Raw genomic sequence first — 22,409 nt, 5'->3', positions numbered from 1 at the left:
CTCTCGGGCTTCTGATGAGGTTAAAGATTCCATCGGTGTCTGGCTGGTCGATTATCAAAGGTGGACGATGGGACCGCCATGTGGGGAGGAGAAAACAAGGCGACGGCGGGTAGGGCCCTGAAGGAGGCAGACTGAGGAGCAGGAGGAGGCCCATCGTCTGTACGCAGTCTCAGTAGCCTGTTTCTAGTCCCAGGGTCTTGAAACCTTTGTTAGAAAACCACCAGGCAGTTGGCCTTTTGAATGAGCTGGTACGCTTCTGTACCACCCACAGGCGGACCTGCGACCTCAGTAGCAGCCCACATTTGGAGGCTTACTATTTGGGCCCTTCTCAGCCCACTTTCCAAGCTCTGTGAGTGCAGTTCCGCTGAAATTTTACATTGCAGGTAGGTGCTGTAATGGCCCCATGTTACAGATGAGAAAACGAAGGCACAGAGAGGTGACATATTTGCCCAGGGTCAGGGAGGTGTCCGGGCTGCCCCAGTGGCTCAGCGAGTGAAGAATCCACCCGTAGTGCGTGAGACACAGGAGACGTGGGTTACATCCCTGGGTCGGGAGGATCCCCTGGAGAAGGAGATGGCAACCCGCTCCAGTATTCCTGTCTGGAGAATCCCACGGACAGAGGAGCCTGGCGGGCTGCAGTCCGTGGGCCCACAGAGTCGGCCATGACCCAGCTCAGAGGGCGCTCATGCAGGGGCGGGGCTGAGACGCGTACAGACCGGCCGGCTTGGAGCCTGCCCCCAGCGTCAGCGCTGCTCCGCGCTGCAGGCGTCTCTTGGCACCAGCCTCTGTCTGACCAGGTTACGGAAGAAGGGATCGTTAAAAGCATGAAACACTGCAACATCTGATGCTCGCTTTTCTGATCCAGCCAAAGTGTATAAAAGCCCGTTCTTCCACTTCGTATAGGTCCTGACATATTAAACGCATCCCAGTGGGTCTGCACTGTGCCTGTGTGTGACCACGAGCCACGTGGACCTATTTGGATTTAAATTCACTGAAACTAAGCAAGGTTTCCTATCCACTCCCTCATTCTCACTGGCCTCCTTTCAGGTGCCAAATGGCCACGTGTAGCTGATGGTTACAACACCGGCTCAGGATAAAAACTTGAACATTCCCACCATCACAGAAAGTAGATTCAAGGCAGTTCTGTTGAATAGAAATATAATATGAAGCGCGTGTGTAATATAAAATTTTCTAGTAGCCACATTTAAAAAAGTAAAAAGAGGCAGGTGAAATTAATTCTGACGTATCTGGGCCCAGCACACTCCAGGGAGTATTTCAGCGTGGAATGAGTAACAAGTAAGGAGGCGCTTCACTTTTCTTTCACATCGTCGGCGAAGCTTGGTGTTTATTTTATTTTCACGACACATCTTGGTTTTTTACTGGTATTATAAAAACTTCTTTTTGCACTGTAAGTTCTTTTCTCCTTTATTTTTATTGAGGTATAGCTGATTTACAATATTATATAAATTTCAGATGTACGACATAGTGATTCGCAATTTATAAAGGATATCCTCCATTTATAGTTATTATAAAATGTCGGCTATATTTCCTGTGCTGTACAATACATTCTTTTTAAGGTTTTTTCATTTTAAATTCGGCTTTTAAAGGTTACTTTCCATTCAGTTTTTACAGTATTACAAGACGCTGGCTTGTGTTCCCATGTTGTGCTGTAACCCTTGAGCATGTCTCACACCAAATAGTTCGTACCTCCCACTCCCACACCCCTGTGTTGCCCCCTGACCTCTGGTATAACTAGTTTGCTCTCTGTGTCTGTGCGTCTGCTTCTGTTTTGTAATATTCGCCATTTTGCAGCATCTTTTAGATTCCACATACTTGTGCGATCATCAGCACCTCTCTCTGTCTGACCTAATTCACTTAGTGTAGTGCCCTCTAAATCCTTCCATGTTGCTGCGAAAGGCACCCTTCACTCGCTTTTATGGCTGAGGAATATCCATCGTGTACCACGTCTTCCTTATCCATTCATCTGTTGTTGGACAGCTAGGTTGCTCCTGTTATCTTGGCAGTTGCAAATGGTGATACTATGAATACAGGGTGCATGTATCTTTTTGAGCTAGTGTTTTTGTGTTTTTTCAGCTATATGCCCAGGAGTAGGATTGCTGGCTGGAAGGGTAGTTCCAGTTTTCTGGGGAATCTCCACGTGCTCTCTCCGCGGTGTCTGCGCGGCGCTCGGCAGTGTGCACGCATCCGCTGTGCTCTGCTTCGTCACCTGCCTCTGCTGTCTGTGTTCCCTCTGGTGATGGCCATCCTGACGGGTGTGAGATGCTGTCTCACCACGGCTTTCACTTGCGTTTCCTGGTTAGGGGTGCTGAGCCTCTTTTCATGACAGTGCGCCTCACCTTGAACCAGCTGCAGTTCACGTCCTCGATGGCTGCGTGCCCACCATATTGTCCAACGCCATTCTAGACACTCACGCTAGGGCTTCTCCGCTGGGATGTGTTGAAGTGATTGTGGGACAGAGGGCTGTGTGGTTCATGGACCTCTGCGATAAGCTTTGGGATTATGAGTGGTGCATATAGACCATTTCTAAGATGATGGAGAGATTGCCAAGATTGCCAAGGCTCAATCTGTGTATTAAGGAAATAGTATTAGTGTTAAATGCATTTTAAAACACCAGTCTCAAGCCCTCGATGCATCCTTTTTCCTCCCCAGCATTTCTTCTTGGGGTTTTTGCACACACACTACACAAGATAGATAATCAACAGCGCCCTCCTGTCCAGCACAGTGAGCTCTGTTCAGTCTCCTGTGATGACCTGTATGGGCGACGAATCCGGGAAGGAATGAGTGTGTGCGTATGTGTGACTGGATCGCGTTGCTGTGCGCTGGAAACCAGCACAGCGCTGCACACCAGCTATCCTGCAGTGAAAGCTTTGAAAGCATAAAAACCAGGAATAAAGCCCCAGTCTGCTTCTCAGATAGTTTGCCACTGCTAGGGATTTCTCGGAAGGGCACATTTCGGCAGCATGAAGTGACTCAGTGATATTGTTAACGGAGTTTAATCCACCGTCAATGACGTCGAAGAAGCAGTAACATTTGGAGTTCTGACTGAGAGCCAGGTAAAACTTGGATCAGGCATAGCTGGAATATGCGCTATCTGCAGGCACCGTCCACTTTCTGGAGTGCCTCCTGCCGCCTGCTTTCGCGTTCCTTCTTTGGAGGCACAATTTGGTGACTCCTTAATTACTTACATTAGATAACTAACTGTGATGCCCACTCTTGGCAAATTATCGTAAAATGTCTCAAAGGGACTCTTGCATTACATCTTCGGATTTGGGAACTGCGTCTCTGCTCCTTGTTTCCTAGCTGTGGGCTCTCCTCTTTGCATTTTTTCAAATTAAACTTCTTCACTTACCTTGAAGTAATGTTGTAAATAGAAACCTATAATTTACTGAACCTTTAAGTCCTTCCTTCTAATAAACTTATCTGTTTTTGTTGGGCCTAAGAAAGTGTTAGCTGCTCAGTTATGTCTGACTCTCTGCAACCCCATGGACTGTAGCCCGCCAGGCTCCTCTGTCCTTAGGATTCTCCAGGCCAGAACACTGGAGTGGGTTGCCATTCCCTTCTCCAGGGGATCTTCCCAACCCAGGGATCGAACCCTCGTCTCTTGCATTGCAGACAGATTCTTTATAGTCTGAGCCACCTGGGAAGCCCATAGTTTTTAAATTAAATTTCTTCAGCTCCCTTGAAGTAACGTCGTAACTACAAACCTATAATTTACTCTACTTTTAAGCCCTTCCTTCTAATAAACTTATCAGTTCATTTTGGGTCTGATTATAGCTCGGGACATAACTGTATTATTTATCTCAATGAGTGAGCTTGTCTGGCAACAAGCTGCTGCTGTTGGCATATTCTCACTGTCATCTGACCTGAATATTCTGTCTGCGCCTCACTGCCCCCTTCAGGAGAGGAGGCCAGTGGTCAGATGGGGCGGGAAGGCTGGGCCCCAGTCCTTTGAATTTTATTTCAGTACTTGGCGATGAACTTGGCTAACTGTGATTTTATTTTTTGTATTTAAATAAGAGAAATCAAAGCCTCGAAATAAAATTAAACCCTCCTTTCAGATCCGTTTTCCTCCCATCGCCTGGTCCAGCTCTCCCACGTTCCTTGCATAGCTGTCCTCTTGAATTTAGGTGTTTCCCAGTTCATTTCTTGAAAGGCGCTGACACAGATACGTATCCATAAACGATACAAAGTACTGTCTTATGTCTCTAGTTCCTAGAGTAGGACCACACAGTACCTGCAACTTCCTGTTCTCACGTGGCAGCTTGGTCAGCTTTTTCTGCACACTTAATAAGAAAAATTGATCCAGATCTAAGAATTTGTTAATGTCTAACACCTAAGGAAGTTACGAAGCCTAGTAGTAAAACAGACAGCTCCGGAATCGATCACGCGCCCTAAGAAGGAGAGCATCCCCAGAACCCCTGAAGCTCCTCCCGAGCTCTGCCCTCCACCCTCCAGTTCCCCCCAGGAGATGCCTTTCGGGAGCATTCAGTGTCTGTCCCTCCCCAGGTCCCTTTCTTGTTGATTTTTATACTTTGTAGAAATAGTGTTGTATGGTGCGTATTCCTTTTATACTTGCTTTTCGTATTCATTAGGATATTCTTAAGATTTCTCAATGCTAGTTTATATATTTTCATTGCTGTGTAGTGTTCCTCTGGGTGAATTTACACCTTTTTCTATCAGTGGACATTTGTGTCACTGCATGAATTTGCTGTTTCATAGCTTACTCAGACAAGTATATTCTGGATGCGAGAATCTCGTCCATTTTATATGACCCCAGTTTATGGCTCGCCTTGTCACTCTCTGTAGTCAAACTGTAAAGCCTTTGACTTCTGCATTTAAGTGCTTAATCCATCTACAACAGAGGTTTATGCGTTTGCGTGCCAAGTCGCTTCAGTCGTGTCCGCCTCAAACCGACCCTGTAGACTGCAGCCTGCCAGGCTCCTCTGTGCAGAGGATTCTCCAGGCAGGAATACTGGAGTGGGCTGCGTTGCCCTCCTCCAGGGGCTCTTCCCGACCCGGCGATCAAACCCCCGTCTGTTTAAGTCTCCTGCATTTGCGGGCAGGCTCTTTACCACTAGTGCCGCCTCGTTGAGGTAGAAATTCAGTTTCTCTGTTGTCCAAAGACAAAACTGTCTTCTCAGCCCCATCAGTTCCAACATCTGTCAGATTTTCATTTGTGTGTAGAAAAGTTTGAGGAGCTTCCTTGAGGTCCCAAAAGCATCCTAGAATCAATGTGTCAAGTTTTGTCTTTTAAAAATCTGTTGGACTTTTGATTAGAATTACATTGAATCAATGAAAAATTGACATCCCCAGGGTCCTGGGTCTTCTTACTTGGTGTCTTCATTTATTTAATTTCCTTGAGGGTATTTCAATGTTTTGTAGCTTTCTCCATAAAAATCTTATATATTTTTCCTGAACTCTATTCATAGGTTCCTTGTATTTTTAATACTACTGTAAAAAGTATTTTAAAATCCATTTTCTAGTTTTGTTGGTGTGTTGAAATGCAGTTGATTTTTGTCTGTTGATCTTACATCCTGCTACTATGTTAAATTTTTATTAAATTTAGTAAATGGTGCACAGATTTGGGTAGCTTTCTTCTGTGTACATAAATACCATAAATGCCAGCCATTTTATTTCTTCCATCCCAGTCCATAAATACTTTGTTTTTCAGCTTATGTCTTTCATGCCTTGATGGACATGAGCTCCAGAACAGTAATAACTGGAAATAGATTTAGTGGGCATATTTATCTTGAGCCTCAATTTTTAAGGCATGTACTTTTAATATTTTACCATGAATATACAGTTGCTATGAGGTTTTTGGTATATGCTTTTTATCAAGTTAAAGAAGTTTCTTAATATTCTGAGTTTGCTAGGAGTTTTTTCATGAATAGCCATCATTAAAATTTATTGAGTGCTTTTTTCTTCAGCTATTGTGATTGTCATTTTTTTCTACTTTAATGTGTTGCAAGTAAATTACATTAGTAACTTATATAAATAAATTACATTAATAACTTAAATCACATTAATAACTTGCTGTTACTAAACTATCCTTGCATTCCCAGAATAATCCCAAATTGGTTAAGATGCATGCTTTTCTGGCGCTGGCTCATCTGTCACCGCACGAAACTATTCCCCGATCGCCGGCTGCGCTTCCCACTCTGTGCGTCTCCTCCCTGTGGCTCGTGCGTTGTGCCACTGCAGGTTTGTCCCGCTTAAGCCCCTGCCCTCTCTCTACCCTCCCTCCCGTTTGGCGACCGCCTGTCTGTTCTCTGTGTGTGAGCCAGTCCTGTTTCCGTGCACGTGTTCTTTGGCTTTGTTTCCGAGACGCCGCATGTCGGTGAGGTCCTGTGGCGTTTGTCTTTCTGCGTCTGACCTGTTTCATTGCGCGTCATGCCCGCGAGGTCATCTGTGCTGCCCCGAACAGCGAGATTGCCATTTTTATGGCTCAGTAATATTATACACACACACACACACACACACACACACACACACACACATATATACACACATTCCACATCTTCTATATTTAATACATACATTTATTTTTATATGATATATAATAGTATTATATATGTGCTGTGTACTAAGTCACTTCAGTCATGTCTGACTCTTTGTGATCCCATGGACTATACCCTGCCAGGCTCCTCTGTCCATGGAATTCTCCAGGCAAGAATACTGGAGTGGGTTACCATGCCTTCTTCCAGGAGATCTTCCTGACCTAGGGATTGAACCCACGTCTCTTAGGTCTCATGCGTTGCGGGCAGGTTCTTTACCGCTAGCGCCACCTGGGAAGCCCCATATATTATCATTTATATATATGCACATCTTCTGGGTATGTATCCAAAGAAATGAAAACAGTAATTTGAGAAGAATATGCATCCCAGTGTTCACTGCAGCATTGCTTACAGTGGCCAACATATGTATATATATATGTCATAGATGAAGTGAAGTGAAATGTTAGTCGCTCAGTCGTGTCTGACTCTTTGTGACCCCATGGACTGTAGCCCACCAGGCTTCTCTGTCCATGGAGTTCTCCAGGCAGGAATACTGGAGTGGAGAGCCATTCCTTTCTCCAGGGGATTTTCTCAACCCAGGGACCAAACCTGGGTCTCCCACAGTGCAGGCAGATTCTTTATAGCCTGAGCCGCCAGGGAAACGCATGTCATAGATATAGTGCAATGCTTATATATGTGGAGAAGGCGATGGCAGCCCACTCCAGTGCTCTTGCTTGGAAAATCCCATGGATGGAGGAGCCTGGTAGGCTGCAGTCCATGGGGTCGCTAGGAGTCAGACACGACTGAGCGACTTCACTTTCACTTTTCACTTTCATGCATTGGAGAAGGAAATGGCAGCCCACTCCAGTGTTCTTGCCTGGAGAATCCCAGGGACGGGGGAGCCTGGTGGGCTGCCTTCTGTCGGGCCGCACAGAGTTGGACATGACTGAAGCGACTTAGCAGCAGATGTATACATATCTCACAGACACAGTGCAATGCATATACATACGTGTCATAGATGTGATGCATATACATACGTGTCATAGACGTGATGCATATACACATGTGTGTGTGTGTCATAGACGTGATGCATATACATATATAAACCACGACGCCACGTGTTCCTCATCCATTCGTCTCCTGACGGGCACTCGGGTCACTTTTGTGCCCTGGCCGCTGTCAGCGACGCCGCAGTGAACGCTGGGACGCATATTCTTTCCGCATCACTGTCTGCGTGTCTTTGGGTCACACCCAGACGTGAGCTCGCCGGATTGCACGGCAGCTCTACCTTCAGCTTCCCGAGGACTCTCCACACTTTTCCACAGCGGCGGCACCAGTTCACATTCCCGCCAGGAGTGCAGAAGGCTCCCTTTCTCTCTTCACATCCCTGTCAGCACCTGTTGGTTGCTGTCTTTCTGATGACTGCCGCTGTGACGGGCCTGAGACGATACCCGCTTTGATTTGCATTCTGTGATCAGTGATGTTGAGCAGCTTTTCCTGAGCTTGTTGGCCATGGGATGTCTTCTTTGGAGAAATGTCTGTTTAGGTCCCTTGCCCACTTCTTAATAGGTTGTATGTTTTTTTATGTTGAGATGTATGAATTCTTCGTGTTCTCTGGATATTATCCCCTTAATGAATTTGTCATTTGCAAATACCTTCTCCCATTCAATAGGCTGCCATTTCATTTCAGAGATAGTTTCCTTCTCTTGCAAAAGCTAGCGTGACGTAGAGCGACTTCCCTTTCACTCTTCACTTTCATGCACTGGAGGAGGCAATGGCAGCCCACTCCAGCGTTCTTGCCTGGAGAATCCCAGGGACGGGGGAGCCTGGTGGGCTGCCGTCTCTGGGGTCGCACAGAGTCGGACACGATGGGAGCGACGCAGCAACAGCAGCCCTATTTGTTCATTTTCGCTTTTGTTCCCCTAGCCTGAGAGACACATCCCCAAAATGTTGCTGAGACAGACGTCAAAGAGTGTACTGCATTTGTTTTCTTCTCGGATTTTTATGGGCTTGGGGCTTACATTTAGGTCTTAATCCCTTGTGAGTGTAATGGTGTATGTGGTGTGAGAAAGTCCAGTCTGATTCTTGCGTGTCGGTGTCCAGTTTTTCCAGCGCCATTTATTGAGGAGGCTGTCTGCTCCCTGGTATATTGATGTATTCTCATCCATAGTCATAGATAATGACGCATGCTGTTTTGGTCTCCTGCCCAACAATGAAATTGTTGTAGATACGAACTAATTTCACAGTATGAAAGAAGACAAATCTTTGTTGGCAATAAAATCTTCTCAAGCACCTTAACAGGATTGCCTGCTTTGCTGCAGGGTGTGAGGGGATTTCTGGCTGGTGTACCGTGAGGTTGGTGTGGCAGGAAGAACGCTGGAGGGCTTAATTATGATCTTGCTTTGCCTTCTGTTACTCTGGGAGAACAGGGACAGTTCAGTTGGCTCGTGCGGGTCTTCTTTTCGTCCGTGAGATTCTCTGCAGCGGGGGAGCGCAGGTTTGCCGCTAGTAGCCGCGTGGCTTCCCTCGCTTGGCTGTTACTCCAGCAGCAGCATCTGACGACTCTTATTTACTGAATACCAAGAACAAGGCAGAACCTGGTCCTCGGAGGACTTCCAGAGAGGGGCGGAAAAGCAAGCAGTTTCAAAGCACAGGTTTAAACAAAATGCTACATCCTGTCTTCTGCAGCCCACCCTGGTGGGACGGGACGCTGGGCACATTAGCAGGGACTCTTGGTGGAGTGAGAAAAGAAGATTCAGATGTGATACTTGAGCTGAGCCTTGTGAATGATGACCATTTCCTGATCTCCATCAGGAAAGCATCTCCTTGGTGCTTTTAGTTAACAAAAGCATTACACTATTTTTTTTCTTTAGCATTCCTTCTAGCTTTGAAAATTTGTCTCTTTGACCTTATACCACCCTTTCAGAGTCTCAGAAATAATTGTATGCTTGATTAAACATTTTGCTCCAGTAAAAATTAATTTAAAAATTTTGCTTCTGGTCTGTGGTCCTTGGAATCTTTTGTTTCCTAGGTTTAAGGTTATGAATGGCAAAACGGAACTTTTTGGTTCTGTATAATTTAGTAATACCAACTTATTTCATTTATAGAATACTGACGATATTGACAAGTGAATCCTCATTTGGAATTAACCTATTAACTTTGGTGTGTTTTCTATGGAATGGCTGAATTTGTAATCATAAATAGATATTTTTGCAATTCCAAGCTTTGTTATCATCTCTAAGCACATTTCATTTGTATGTCTTATTCCAGTGCTGGACCCAAAGGAGACAACATTTATGAATGGAGGTCAACTATATTGGGACCCCCAGGATCTGTCTATGAAGGAGGGGTGTTCTTTCTTGACATAACCTTTTCACCTGACTATCCGTTTAAACCCCCCAAGGTCAGTATGACGTCTTCATCCATTTTCAGCTATATGTATTATCGCTTATTTATATGTATGTATATACACACATTCTTCAGTACGCACACCTCGGGATGCATGTCTGTTCTGTTAGCATAGACAACTTCCCAGGACTGATTGTATGTAAATGGAAAAATTGTTTATTCCCTCGCCCCGACCTTTGACGCACACCTCATTGCTCCTTCTCATCCTTTCTCGTATTGCCGTTTTTGTGGTGTATGTTTTAAGGTGACATCAGACAGCCTGTTAATGGATGGAAGTAGGAAACAGGATGGGCTGGCGCCAGCTCCGGGGCCAGGAGACCCAGGCGTGGCCTGGGCTGAGGGAGCTCCTCCAGGAGCCGGCCTGGGCGCCGCCTGTGATCCCCGAGCCGTGGTGCCTACGCAGCTCAGCTGCCCCCAGGAGGTGCGCACGCATCAGACGAAGGTGTGTGCACACACATTAGGCGAAGAGACTGAACGATCGTGTCAGGAAGATCCAGTAAAGGAGAATGTGTATTTGTCCATTAATAAAAATGACGGGCTGATGAAAAGTCGTACATAAACGGCTAAAGAAAGTCTTGAGAGTCCAGCGTTGTCAGGACATGGGTGATGAAATTCATTCAGGGTGCGATTATTTCCTTTAAGCATTCTTCACGTTACTTTCTGCTGCATGTGAGTCACACGTGTGACGACTCTGAGTCCATGCCCTTTCTGAAGAGGTTTTGTCTTAGGCCGGAGCACAGCTGGCCCACAGCATGGTGTTGGTTTCTGGCGTGCAGCAAGGCGATCCAGGTATCCGCACACTTGTGTCTACGCGTTTGCAAGTTCTTGTCCCGTACAGGTCAGCACAGAATAGTGAGCAGAGCTCCTTGTGCTCTGCAGGAGGTCCTTGCTGGTTATCTGTTCTAAGTATAGCAGCCATTCTCCACGTTGGAAATGGAAAGACCCAGAGAACGCTGCCTCCGTTGGCCACCAAGATGGAATTCTCATTTGACCCGGCTTCACTTCTGAACATTGTGGGTTGGAGTGAACACTTTAAAAAGCAAAGCTCGGCCTTGACCTTCCCCGTGACGTCCCGGGGTCCCCTCCCTGCCTCCCATGCCCCCTTCTATTTTTCTTCTCTTCCTTCCTTTCCACTGAGACTTGGCTGTTATTTTGGTGTCAAAGTGAGAAGTAATGACTGTCGTTTTACCAAATAGGAGAGCCACACACAGAGAAACTAGCTAACTTGCCCAGCATATCCTACACTGTCAGGACTGAAGCCACACACAGGACATCTTACCCAGGATGCCAGAGCCGGCGGCCCCGGGCCCCCTAGGGCTGCGTTTGGTCAGTTGCAGTGAGGAAGCCACAGTACAGCTGACCTTTATTTCCTTTGAAGGGGTGGGGATCGGGTGGCCTTCTCTTTGCACCAGCCCCCGAGTCGTCTGCGTACCTGTCGCTCTGCCGGGGACGTGAGGGCCTGTCTCGGGCAGGCCCTTCAGTAACAGAGATGCCGACAGGTAGGAGAGCCGGGGGCTCGGACGAGGCAGTTGTGCTGCTCGGGAGCCTGATAGAGTCTGTTTTATGAAACATACATCTCAGAAAAAGCGTGGGCATCTCCAGCTTCTGCAGGACAGAGGTGTGTCGATTAAACAAAGCAAGGAGGGAAAGCGGGCAGGTCCGACAGCCCCATTTCTGAAAAGGTGTCTCTGACGGGCCCGGAGGGTGGGCCAAAACCAACAGGATGGAATGGAAACAGCTCAGTGGGGAGCATGTCATTGGAAATCAGAGCGAGTCCTGCTATGGGACAGGAAATGGAGACTTGCTCTGTTTCCATATAAATAATAAAGTGTGGGCTTCTGAGTGAGCACAGTTCTGTGGGAACTGCAGGGTCCTGAGACCTTAAGCAGATACTCTGAGGAGCACAGTCTCTGGAACTCTGAGCCCGTCGTGCAGTGCCGTCAACGCCTCATCCACTTCCGAGCTCTTTGTCTTTAGGAGGGCACGCAGGAGTAGGCTGAGGAGGGAAAGAGTTGGCATTCTGCAGTTTCTCCACCGGCTCAAGCTCTGCAGTGGGCAGCCGCGGGCCAAGCCGTCCCTCCTCCAAACACCCTAGTAAGACTGGGATATTCCCTTTCACAGAGGAGAGAACTTACATGAGGCTTAGAGAGGGTTTCTAATAATAAGCAACCAGGAATCTATTGAACTTGGCCTCCGGGGACCATGTACTTTCCACTGAATTATACATAGTTACCCTGGAGATGTTTACTAGGAAAAGTAGGTCCTGGGAGGAATGTGATAGCTGTCCTTTGATGTCCATGGTGTGGGTTGGGTTAGACTGGCTTCTGGGTGACTGGATGGGACAAAAATAGAAGGGGCGGGCGTCAGTCACGGGGAAGCAGATTTCGATTCCCTGGGGGGAAGACCAGACCCATCGCGGGACAGCCTGCTTCTGAATAGCTCTACCTCTGAGATAGGGCTTCCCTTTCCTGGGAGTGTTCAAAGCAAACAGCTGAACTGGAACCTGTCAAGAAGACTGCCAGAAAAAAATTAAATCCCTCTAGCGGATAAATCTGCTTAGACAATCCGTGATGACAAAGGAAAATCAAACTTTGGGTATTGAGTCATCATTTAAGTGCACATGTAGTAGAAACCCGTAGGAAGTTTTAAAAGAAATTGTCACCAGCTAACTCGTCAGTTTTAGAAGTCAGATTTTGTGGACAGAAATATGACTTGAAGGGGGAAAGTTGGCGCGTGTCTTGAAAGCTTTTCACTGAGACAGACTTGCTGCTGCTGCTAAGTCGGTCAGTCGTGTCCGACCCTGTGCGACCCCATAGACGGCAGCCCACCAGGCTCCCCCGTCCCTGGGATTCTCCAGGCCAGAACCCTGGAGTGGCTGCCGCTTCCTTCTCCTGACCTACTAATGACCCGGAAGTGCCCTGCCCGTCCGCCCAAGTCTCTCGGTGCTCTCAACAGCCCGTATGTGGGGTTAAGTCTCGTTTTAGGTGGCGCTAGTGGTAAAGAACCCGCCTGCCAGTGCAGGAGATGTAAGAGACAAGGGTTCGATCCCTGGGTCAGGAAGATCCCCTGGAGGAGGGCTTGGCAACCCTTCTTGCCTGCAGAATCCCATGGACAGGGGAGCCTGGCAGGCTCTAGTCCACTGGACTGCAGAAAGCCGGACAGGACTGAGGTGACTTAACATGCACGCACACACTGGTTTTTATTTCTCTGTTGCCTTCATCCTTTGCTCTTTTTCCAGCAATCTTAGGCACACACTTGGATTTATGTAACATTTTCTGATACCCTCAAGAGTGAACCAGGGTAGCTGTAGTTGTCAGAGAAAATGGTGAGGGAGAACAGAGGCCCATCTGCGTGCATGCTAAGTCACTTGAGTCATGGACGACCCCGTGGCCCTGTGGACTGTAGTCCGCCAGCTCCGCTGTCCAGGGGATTCCCCAGGCAAGAATACAGCAGTGGGTTGACTGGCTGGCTGTTTGTTACCAGATATCTACCATAAAGTGCACCTTTCTTCCTGCAGCATGACAGAATCCCTGAGATCCCTTTTCCCAAACTCTCAGACTGGGAACCCTTACTGAGAACTCTAAATACTTCAGCGCTCAGCTTTATCTCTTAAAGGTCACTGGGGTGACGTGGATGTACCCCTCCCCGTGGGAACTTTTGGGGAGTAGAGCTTCATCAGTTTGAACATCCCACATTCTAGTATCTAATTCTTTGCGCTTTCAGAGGAGTCATTCCAATCATTTCTTCCAGAATTCCCCAAAATTCTAAAAAGGCAAGCAAAACAAATGTTTACTGAAGTACGTAATGTTCTCACACTTCATATTCTAGTTTTGCTTGGAGAAGGAAATGGCAACCCACTGCAGTATTCTTCCCTGGGAAATCCCGTTGACAGAGGAGCCTGGCGGGCTTCAGACAGTCCATGGGGTCGCAAAAGAGTCAGACACGACCTCGTGACTAAACGGCAAAGATGACCAGTTTTAAATCAGTCAAGTACTGGCTGTGCTTTCAAACGCTGTGTCTCGGTGCAGTGTTTAGCACGCTGCTTTTTTTTAATCAGTATGTTTACTCCTCTCTCCCTGAATCTGCAGCAAGTCTGTTCACATGACGCTAGTAGCTGTATCTAATGCCAAGTCTTCAGCTGAATACTTCACCACCAGTGGTAGGGTTATTTCTCCGAAAGAAATATCCGCTTAGTGAAACTGTATCCAGGAATAGTGTATATACAGCCAAAAAGAAAAGCATAATAAATCACCAGTATGTCCCAGTCTTTTAATACTGTGTTTCTTCTTCAGTGTAGACGTACATTTTAATGTTATAATTCAGATATCTACTTATTTGTGAAGTAGGAACTGTTCTCTATCTTATTGGAGATTACCTTTTTAATATTCATGTCATAGATAATTTTACTCTGCTCAAAACCAGCACTTTTTAAATAGTCTAATGTGTAAGTATTTTAATGTGTACTTGAAAATTTCAGAAGAGAAATAACAGAATATATATATCATTCTTTCTTGCTGAAAAGCCTTTGAAACGATTGCAGCACGCTGTGTCTGGTGGCTCCTGTCTTAGCGATGCTGATGACACAGCCCTAAGGATAAGGAATCTTACTCGCTTTAACAGCTCAGATCTGTGTTTCATGGTAGAAACACATAGACGTAGCCTATTCATAATTTGGCTTTCTCTGTCTCTCTGTGGACCTTTGAAAAAGTAAGTGGGCCTTCCGTACGGGTCTAAGAGTGGGCCGACAGGAGGCGTGGACATGCCCGCCGCTCCTTCATCCGTGTGTCTCGGCCCACCTGCCCCCAGGGAGATGCGCTCACGGATGCCCTTGTCTCTTACTGGAAAGCTCTGTTCTCTTGGGAAGGGCAGCACAGTATCTGTCAGTGGGCATTTTCCAGAAAGGAATGATAAGATTTGTACCTAGCATGTTTAAAAAAATAAACAGAAAAACTACAGGCATACTTTGTCTGTGTGAGAAAAAACCTCTTCACTACTAGTAAAAAAGTATCTAAAAACTTTTTAATATAGTCTGTTCTTCCATTACAAATTGCATCAAATATATTTTAAAATAAATCTTAACTTAGAGGTCATTTCAGAGTGTCTTGTCTGTTTTATGGTTTGATTTTGTTTTTATAAAATTAACTGTGGTTTGCTGACTTTTCTCAGCTAATAAGAAAGGTATTCATTGCTTTCATACAATGAAGTAGGTCATTTAGGTCCATCAGATTTTCAACATTTTCATTTTATTATCCTCATTATATTAATATTTCAACCTTAAATTGTAAGTCAAGGCTAATCATGAATAACATAGCTAACTAGTTACCCAGGAAGCAACGATACCCAGAGAGCGATCTGTAACTGAAGTCCCCCTCGTTCTGTTCTAACCAGGGTGTTGTTACTTCTTGTTTTCATGTCGTTGCTGCTGTGCTCAAAGAAGAAAGCTGACAAGCGTCTCCCAGCATCTTCAGAGGATGCTGTGGTTCACAGTGTAAAACCACTCCTGCTCACTCTGTGATCTCAGAGAGAGAACACCCAGTTGCCTTGAAGTGCCCTGCAAGCCCTCGTTTGTTTGTTTTTTTTTTATAATTTTTAGAGAAATGTTTAATTCTATATAATGTACATATACAAACAGCAGAAATTATAGGTGTAGAAGCTGACAAATATTCACAAAGAAAAGCATTTGTGTAACTATAACCCCAATCAAGAAATTGGCCATCACCAGCAAGTCAGAAACCCCCCACTGGCCACGCCCTAGGCACTGCTCCCCCAGCTGCGGCGCTAGCATACTGTCTGTCTTCTTCATTTGGTTTCTCTAAGTCTTGTGTTTTTTAAAGAAATGTGTCCTCTTAGTTGTCTTTTCAAGTGATTGGCGTGAAGATCGTAAGGCCATCTTATTTTTTAAATGTGTAGACCTCTTTACCCTTTTAAGATTTCTGATATTAGAATTGCTCTTTTCGCTCCTTGCCTTTTGATCGTATTACTGGGAATTCTGTTAGGCCTTCCAGGAGCAGCGCAGTTGCTCGTTTCTGCTTTTTTGTGTTTGTGTCTCGTTTCATCTGTGCGCTCTGCTTTCGTTTTCACCGTCTTTTCCCTTTCGCTTTTTGAAAGGATTTAATTTGTGTCTTTTCCCAGGTTCTTAAAATGGATAGATTATTGATTTTTTTAATTGGAGACTAATTGCTTTACAATATTATGGTGGTTTTTGCCATACATGGACATGAATCAGCCATGGGTGTTTCTTAAGCTATTTTCAGCAATATACCAGTATATATTTCAGACTATATCCCCAGTAAGCATGGTCTTTTCTATATCCTGCATGTTTTGGTACATCCTATTTTTATTATTCAGTTTACTGACTTTTAAATTTCCACTGTGATTTCTCTTCTTACCTGTGTTTATTCGGAGGATTTTCTGAATGCACCTGTTTTTGACCTGAGTTCCTACGTTCATGTAAAGCCCAGGCATGGGTCAGGAGCTTGCACCCAGGCTGGACTGCCTGTCTGACACGTGCGATTGAGCGCCCACCAGTCAGCTCCTGCAGCAAGCTCGTCATTACACGCCCTGCTCCACTCCTGCCCAGCCCAGTCCCCCAGGGCCCACCCCTCAATGAATGGAAACTGACTTTTCTAGTTGCTAAAGCAAAAAAGCTTGCAGTCCTCCTTGACTCTCTTACATAGCCTAGCCAGATCCAGTCTCACCGGCTCAAAGCAAATACTCAGAAGAAACCCAGACTTCTCCCGTCTAGGAACACGCTTTCCAGTGGCCCTCCAGCTGCAGCCGCCACCAGCTGCTCCCTTGCCTGGATTGCTGGGGAGGCTCCCATCTGATCTCCCTGCTCTGGCCCCATCCTTCCTGTGGTGCCTGCCCGGGTACCAAACGGTCCTTTTATAGTGAAAGTCAGATGTCCATTCTTCGCCGAAAACCTTCCCATGATTCTCACCTCACCAAGTAAAAGCACCCCGAGCCTTCCAGAATCTCACTGAAGCCACCAGCTGTCTCTCTTGACTCAGAGACTCCAAGCGGGCTCCTTCCATGGAGCGGTGACGTTTGCCCTTCCTTCCGCCTCCGTTGTCCACCCAGAAATCCTCATGGTCCTCTCCCTTCCTCCCTGCAGGCGTCTGCTCACATATCACCTTTCCAGGGGAGTCTTGAGTGACAACTTGCAAGCACCTTACGCTCCTGAGCACCCACCACCAAACTTGACTTTTCTCCGGAGGCCTCCCCCCTGGCATCCTGCGTTTCTCTGAGCTGGTTATGCCTCCCTTTCTTTAGTTAGCGTGTGAACTCCATGGACACAGACGGGGACGGCTCTGTGTTTCTGTCGCTTCCCTGGTGGCTCAGCTGGGAAAGAATCTGCCTGCAATGTGGGAGACCTGGGTTCGATTCCTGGGTCGGGAAGATCCCCTGGAGAAGGGATAGACTACCCACTCCGATATTCTGGGGCTTCCCTGGTGGCTCAGCTGGGAAAGAATCTGCCTGCAATGTGGGAGACCTGGGTTCGATTCCTGGGTTGGGAAGATCCCCTGGAGAAGGGCATGGCAACCCACTCCAGTTTTCTTGCCTGGAGAATCCCATGGACAGAGGAGCCTGGCAGGCTACGGTCCATGGGGCCGCAGAGTCAGACATGACTGAGCGACTGAGCACAGCACTCAGCTGTATTCCCAGCATCTAGAACAATGCCTGGTGATTCAGTAGGCATACAGTAAACATGTATGCCTAATTCAATCCGTGCAGCTTTGTCACAGAGGCAGCACTTACCCCCTGGCCCCACCCCCACTCTAATGCTGCAGCCCTTGGAGAGCACATGCACACAGGCCACGTAGGGGGTGGACAGCGGAGCTAGAGTCCAAACCCAGTTCCAAACTGAACTTTCCCCAATTACAGAGAGATAGTAATTGCCTAAATCCTTGCAAGAAGGAACACGTGCTCTTAGAATTCACACTCTGGTGTGAATTCATGGTATAAGATCATCCTCTAAATCTGGTTTGGGGAGACAGATGAAAAGGGCGGTGCAAGCAGGAGAGGGTGCTGGGGAGACGTGTCGAGCGCCCGTGTTCCAGTTTTGCCGAAGGCACCTGAGGCTCTTCACCAGTGAATTCCTAACTAGCAGACCCTGAGGTAATAATTCTGTGTTGAACAGTAAATAGTGATCTCTGAATTTTGCTAGCCTTAAGCTAAAGGAGAAGTCATTTGCTGGATGTAGACAGAACGTACCCAATAAAGGCCGTATACCGCAGGCCCACAGGTAACATTATACTCAATGGAGAGAAACTGAGAGTGTTTCCTTTACGATCATGCACGGGGCAAGGATGCCACCCTCAGCACTCATCTTCAGCGTAGTGCCAGTAGAGGTCCCAGCCAGAGCAGTTAGGCAGCACGAAGAGAAAAAGGCGTGCAGATCAGAATGGGAGAGGTACAGCTTTTGTTTTCTGATGATACGATCCTGTATAGAGAAAACCCCAAAGAATTCGTCAAAAAACTGTCGGAATTAATTAATGATTTCAGTAAAGTTGCAGCATACAGAATCAACACAGAAATCAGTTGTGTTCCTTTACGCTAATGGTGAGCATCTGAAAAAGAAATAGAACCGTCCCATTCACAAGAGCATCGAAAACAAATAACTGGGATGAATTTATCCAAGGAACGGAAAGATCAGCGCGATGGAAACTGCAAAATCTGCCAGAAGAAATTGTGGAAGACAGACAGTTGGAAAGACGTCTCGTGTTTGTGGATCAGAAGAAATAACGTTGATGAAACGACCACACTGCCCAAAGCCGTCAGCAGATTCAGTGCAGTCCCCACTGAAACACCAAAGACATTCTTCACAGAAACAGAACAGTCCTCAGATTCCAGCAGAACCACGGAAGAGCCTGCATAAGAACAAAACTGGAGTCCTCGTGCTCCTGGGCTTCCACCTGTGCTATAAAGTCAGCAATAAAAACAGGCACCGGTACAAAACAGGCACGTCTACCGGCAGAACAGGCTAGAGGTCCCAGAACTCTGTGATCAACTGACATTTCAACAAGGGATCCAGGAAGACCCACCAGGGAAAGGAAAACCGCTTCAGCAGATGGTGCTGGGAAAACTAGACACTCACCCGGAACAATGAAAGAAGACCCCCATCTCACACCACGCAGAAAAATCAACTCAAAATGGATCAAAGACTCAAACATAAGAACTGGTACCCTAAACCTTAAGAGTCCCTTGGACTGCAAGGAGATCCAACCAGTCCATCCTAAAGGAAATCAACCCTGAATATTCATTGGAAGGACTGATGCTGAAGCTGAAGCTCCAATGCTTTGGCCACCTGATGCAAAAAACTAACTCATTGGAAAAGACCCTAATGCTGGGAAAGATTGAAGTCAGGAGGAGAAGGAGATGACAGAGGATGAGATGGTTGGATGGCATCACCGACTCAATGGACATGAATTTGAGCAAACTTTGGGAGGTAGTGAAGGACGGGGAAGCCTGGCCTGCTGCAGTCCATGGGATCACAAAGTCAGACATGACTCAGTAACTGAACTATAACAACCCTAGGACTTGTAGGAAAAACAGGGAAGAAGCCCTTCCTTACAGATTCCAGCAATAATTTGGGGGGGGCACGACACCAAAACCACAAACAATAACGAAAATAAAAAATGGCGCCACATCAAATCGGCAAGCTCCAGCCCAGCAGACAAGTGACAGAATGAAAAGACAGCCCACGAAATGGAGGAGCGTCTCTGCAAAGCATGTATCGGCGAGAGGTCAACAGCTACAGGCTACAGTGTGTAAAGTGAAAGTGAAAATGTTAGTTGCTCGGTTGTGTCTGACTCTTTGTGACCCCCATGGACTGTAGCCCACCAGGCTCCTCTGTCTGTGGAATTCTCCAGGCAAGAATCCTGGAGTGCGTAGCCATTCTCTTCTCCAGGGGATCTTCCCAACCTGAGGATCGAACCCAGGTCTCCTGTGTTGCAGGCAGATTCTTTATTGACATTCAGTCAGCTCAATAACAACAACAAAAGATAGAAAAATGGCAGAAGAACTCAATAGACATTTCTCCAAAGAAGACATACAGATGGCCAGCCGGCACATGAAAAGATGCTCAACCTCATCCAGCATCAGGGAAGTCCAAACCACAGCGGGCTGCCGCCTCACGCCTGTCAGAACCGCGGTCGTGAGAAAGGCAAGACAGCAAGCACTGGTGAGGATGTGGGGAAAGAGACCCAGCCCCGCTGGTCGAAGAGAAGACGGGTCCGGCTACTATGGAGGCTCCCCAAAAACACTAGAAATGGGCTTACTCACCGCAGGCTCTAACAGTTCCCCTTCTGAGTATATACCGAAAGGAAATGAAAGCAGGAATTCAGCAGGGTGTCTGCACCCGCATTTTCACTGCGGCACTGTTGACAGTTGCCAGGATACAGATACAACCCAAATGCCCATCAGCAGATGAATGGATAAAAAAGATACAATGCATATACACAACGGAATATTTTTCAGCCATGAAAATGCCTCCCACGTGTGACAGGATGGATGGACCTTGAGCATATTATCCTAAGTGAGATAAGTCAGACAGACAAAGACAGGCGCTGTATGATGATAGTACTTCTGTGTGGAATCTAAAAAAGTTAAATGTGTAAAAAACAGAAAGATGGTGATTACCAGAGGATGGAGGGGAAAGACTATAAGAATATACGTGTATGTTTCTGTAATTAATCACTTTTCTATTCAGCAGTAATTAACACATTAGAAATCAACTGAACATCAATTTAAAAATTAAAAAAAAAAAGGATGGTTGCCCTTGGAGTCTTTCCCCAGCTGTCGGCAGGAGGACCCCGGGGTGGCCGAGGCGGCCGTGGTTTTTCAGCCGTGTTGGGCAGCTGATGCTGCGGTGTCCGCGCCTCTCCCGGGCGCCTGCTCCAGGCGGCAGCACGGGCTGCCCACCGTCCCTCCACGGCCCCTCTTCTTTGCCGGGTTGCCTGTATCTTGATTTCACTCTTAATTTGGCCAGGTGTTCAGACATTATATCAAAAAAGCCTTCCACACTGTTCGTCATAGAACACCCGTTTTGAGAGCTTGAAATAAGTCCGCCTCACTGACTAGAGGACTCGTTCCTTGAGGGGCCAGTTTACAGGCCCGGGGTGAGGCTGCCTTGTGCCCAGTGCTCTGCACCCCAGTCATCCTGGCGCGCCTGCAGCCAAAGCTTCGGAGAGACCAGCTCCCGCTCTGCTGGGGACCCCCGGCCTCCCCACCTTCCAGCAGGCCTCTCCACGTCCCGTGGCAGGGCAGCTCCCCGGCACGCCAGGAGCTGCTCTCCGCAGATGTTTGACGAATACCCACTGCGATATTCTGAGTGGGGAAGCTCAGATGCTTCAAAAATTAGATAAATCTCAATGCCAGTTGTCAAGGCATACTAAAATATTGTTTGTTTACCTTTTGTTGACAGACTTGGTTTTTCTTGCCTTCATTAATCTCACAGCGATGGCAGGTCATTTTACAGAATAAGAACAACCATAATAATAACGAATATCACATTTCTTCTCTTTGCTGAAAGCACTTTACCTGAATTCCCACTCTATCAGAACTTGACCTGAAAAAGCTATTGAATCCCCGTGTCATTAACTTTTCTGTCTAAAGTCAAACTGTTGAGATCTAGAATTCACAAATTTCTTTATCCTGTTCCTGTTTTTTTCTGTTATTTTCTAAAATCTCTGAGCTATGGGTTGTTTTCTTGTGTGTATTTGTATTGGTTGGTTTTCCTTCCTCCTTATAATTTTTTTACTTACAATTGGAATTGCTTCAACTAGAAGCGCTTGAATTCCTCTGAACCTGCAGCTCAGCTTCTTTATTTGTAAAATGAGAATAGTAGTAACACCATCCTCACAGGGTGATTATGAAGATCAGATTATGTAATGAGTGCACGTTGGTTACAGTGGAGCCTGGCCCATTGTTGGCCGTCTTGTAATTTATGATTCTAAGTAATTGTAGATAGCATTTTCTATGACATACATGCTGTGCCTTTTAAGTTTGTGGTACAAACATAGGGAACCATTACCCCACCCCCACCCCAGAATGCACACAGACTTTGGAAACTTCTGTGGTATTTATGAACACTCTGCCGCTTTCAGAGGAAAGTGTCTGTCATGTAGCACTCGCTGAACATTCAGGCATTCAGCCAACTCTATAATTGGTGTTAATTCACTGTATCATTAACAGAATTAGTCATTGTTTCGGTTTAGACTGTGTTCAAATGCAGTTTACTTTTAGACTGTCGTGGGCTACATGAAAAATCAAACTGTCACTTCCAGCTAGCGATGATGAATGCTTTGTTTTGGGTTGCACGTATGTTACATTATTAATCTCTTAAGATAAATAACTGGCACTTCCTATGTCTGCAAACATAAAATGTATTACTTCTTTTCCAAGGGATAAAAGAAGTCTGTATATCACTTTCATTTCACACTTAGCAAATCTGTAAATAGGCTACGTCTTAGAGAGGTGCCTCCG

The 22,409-nt window shown here is 46.4% G+C and overlaps 1 protein-coding gene across 1 annotated transcript in view; it reads left to right on the top strand.

Moving 5' to 3' along the window:
* LOC128068253 (ubiquitin-conjugating enzyme E2 E2) overlaps nucleotides 1-22,409 on the top strand; it is a 356,270-nt gene that overhangs the window by 272,020 nt on the left and 61,841 nt on the right. Inside the window, exon 4 of the mRNA XM_052661375.1 lies at nucleotides 9,786-9,918. Coding sequence (XP_052517335.1) covers nucleotides 9,786-9,918 — 133 coding nt within the window. The remainder of the gene's footprint in view (nucleotides 1-9,785; nucleotides 9,919-22,409) is intronic.

Source organism: Budorcas taxicolor, chromosome 24 (assembly GCF_023091745.1).
Source record: "Budorcas taxicolor isolate Tak-1 chromosome 24, Takin1.1, whole genome shotgun sequence".
Lineage (NCBI taxonomy): Eukaryota > Metazoa > Chordata > Mammalia > Artiodactyla > Bovidae > Budorcas > Budorcas taxicolor.
Note: the sequence above shows the minus strand (reverse complement) of the source record. Positions and strands in the feature narration are given on the sequence as shown.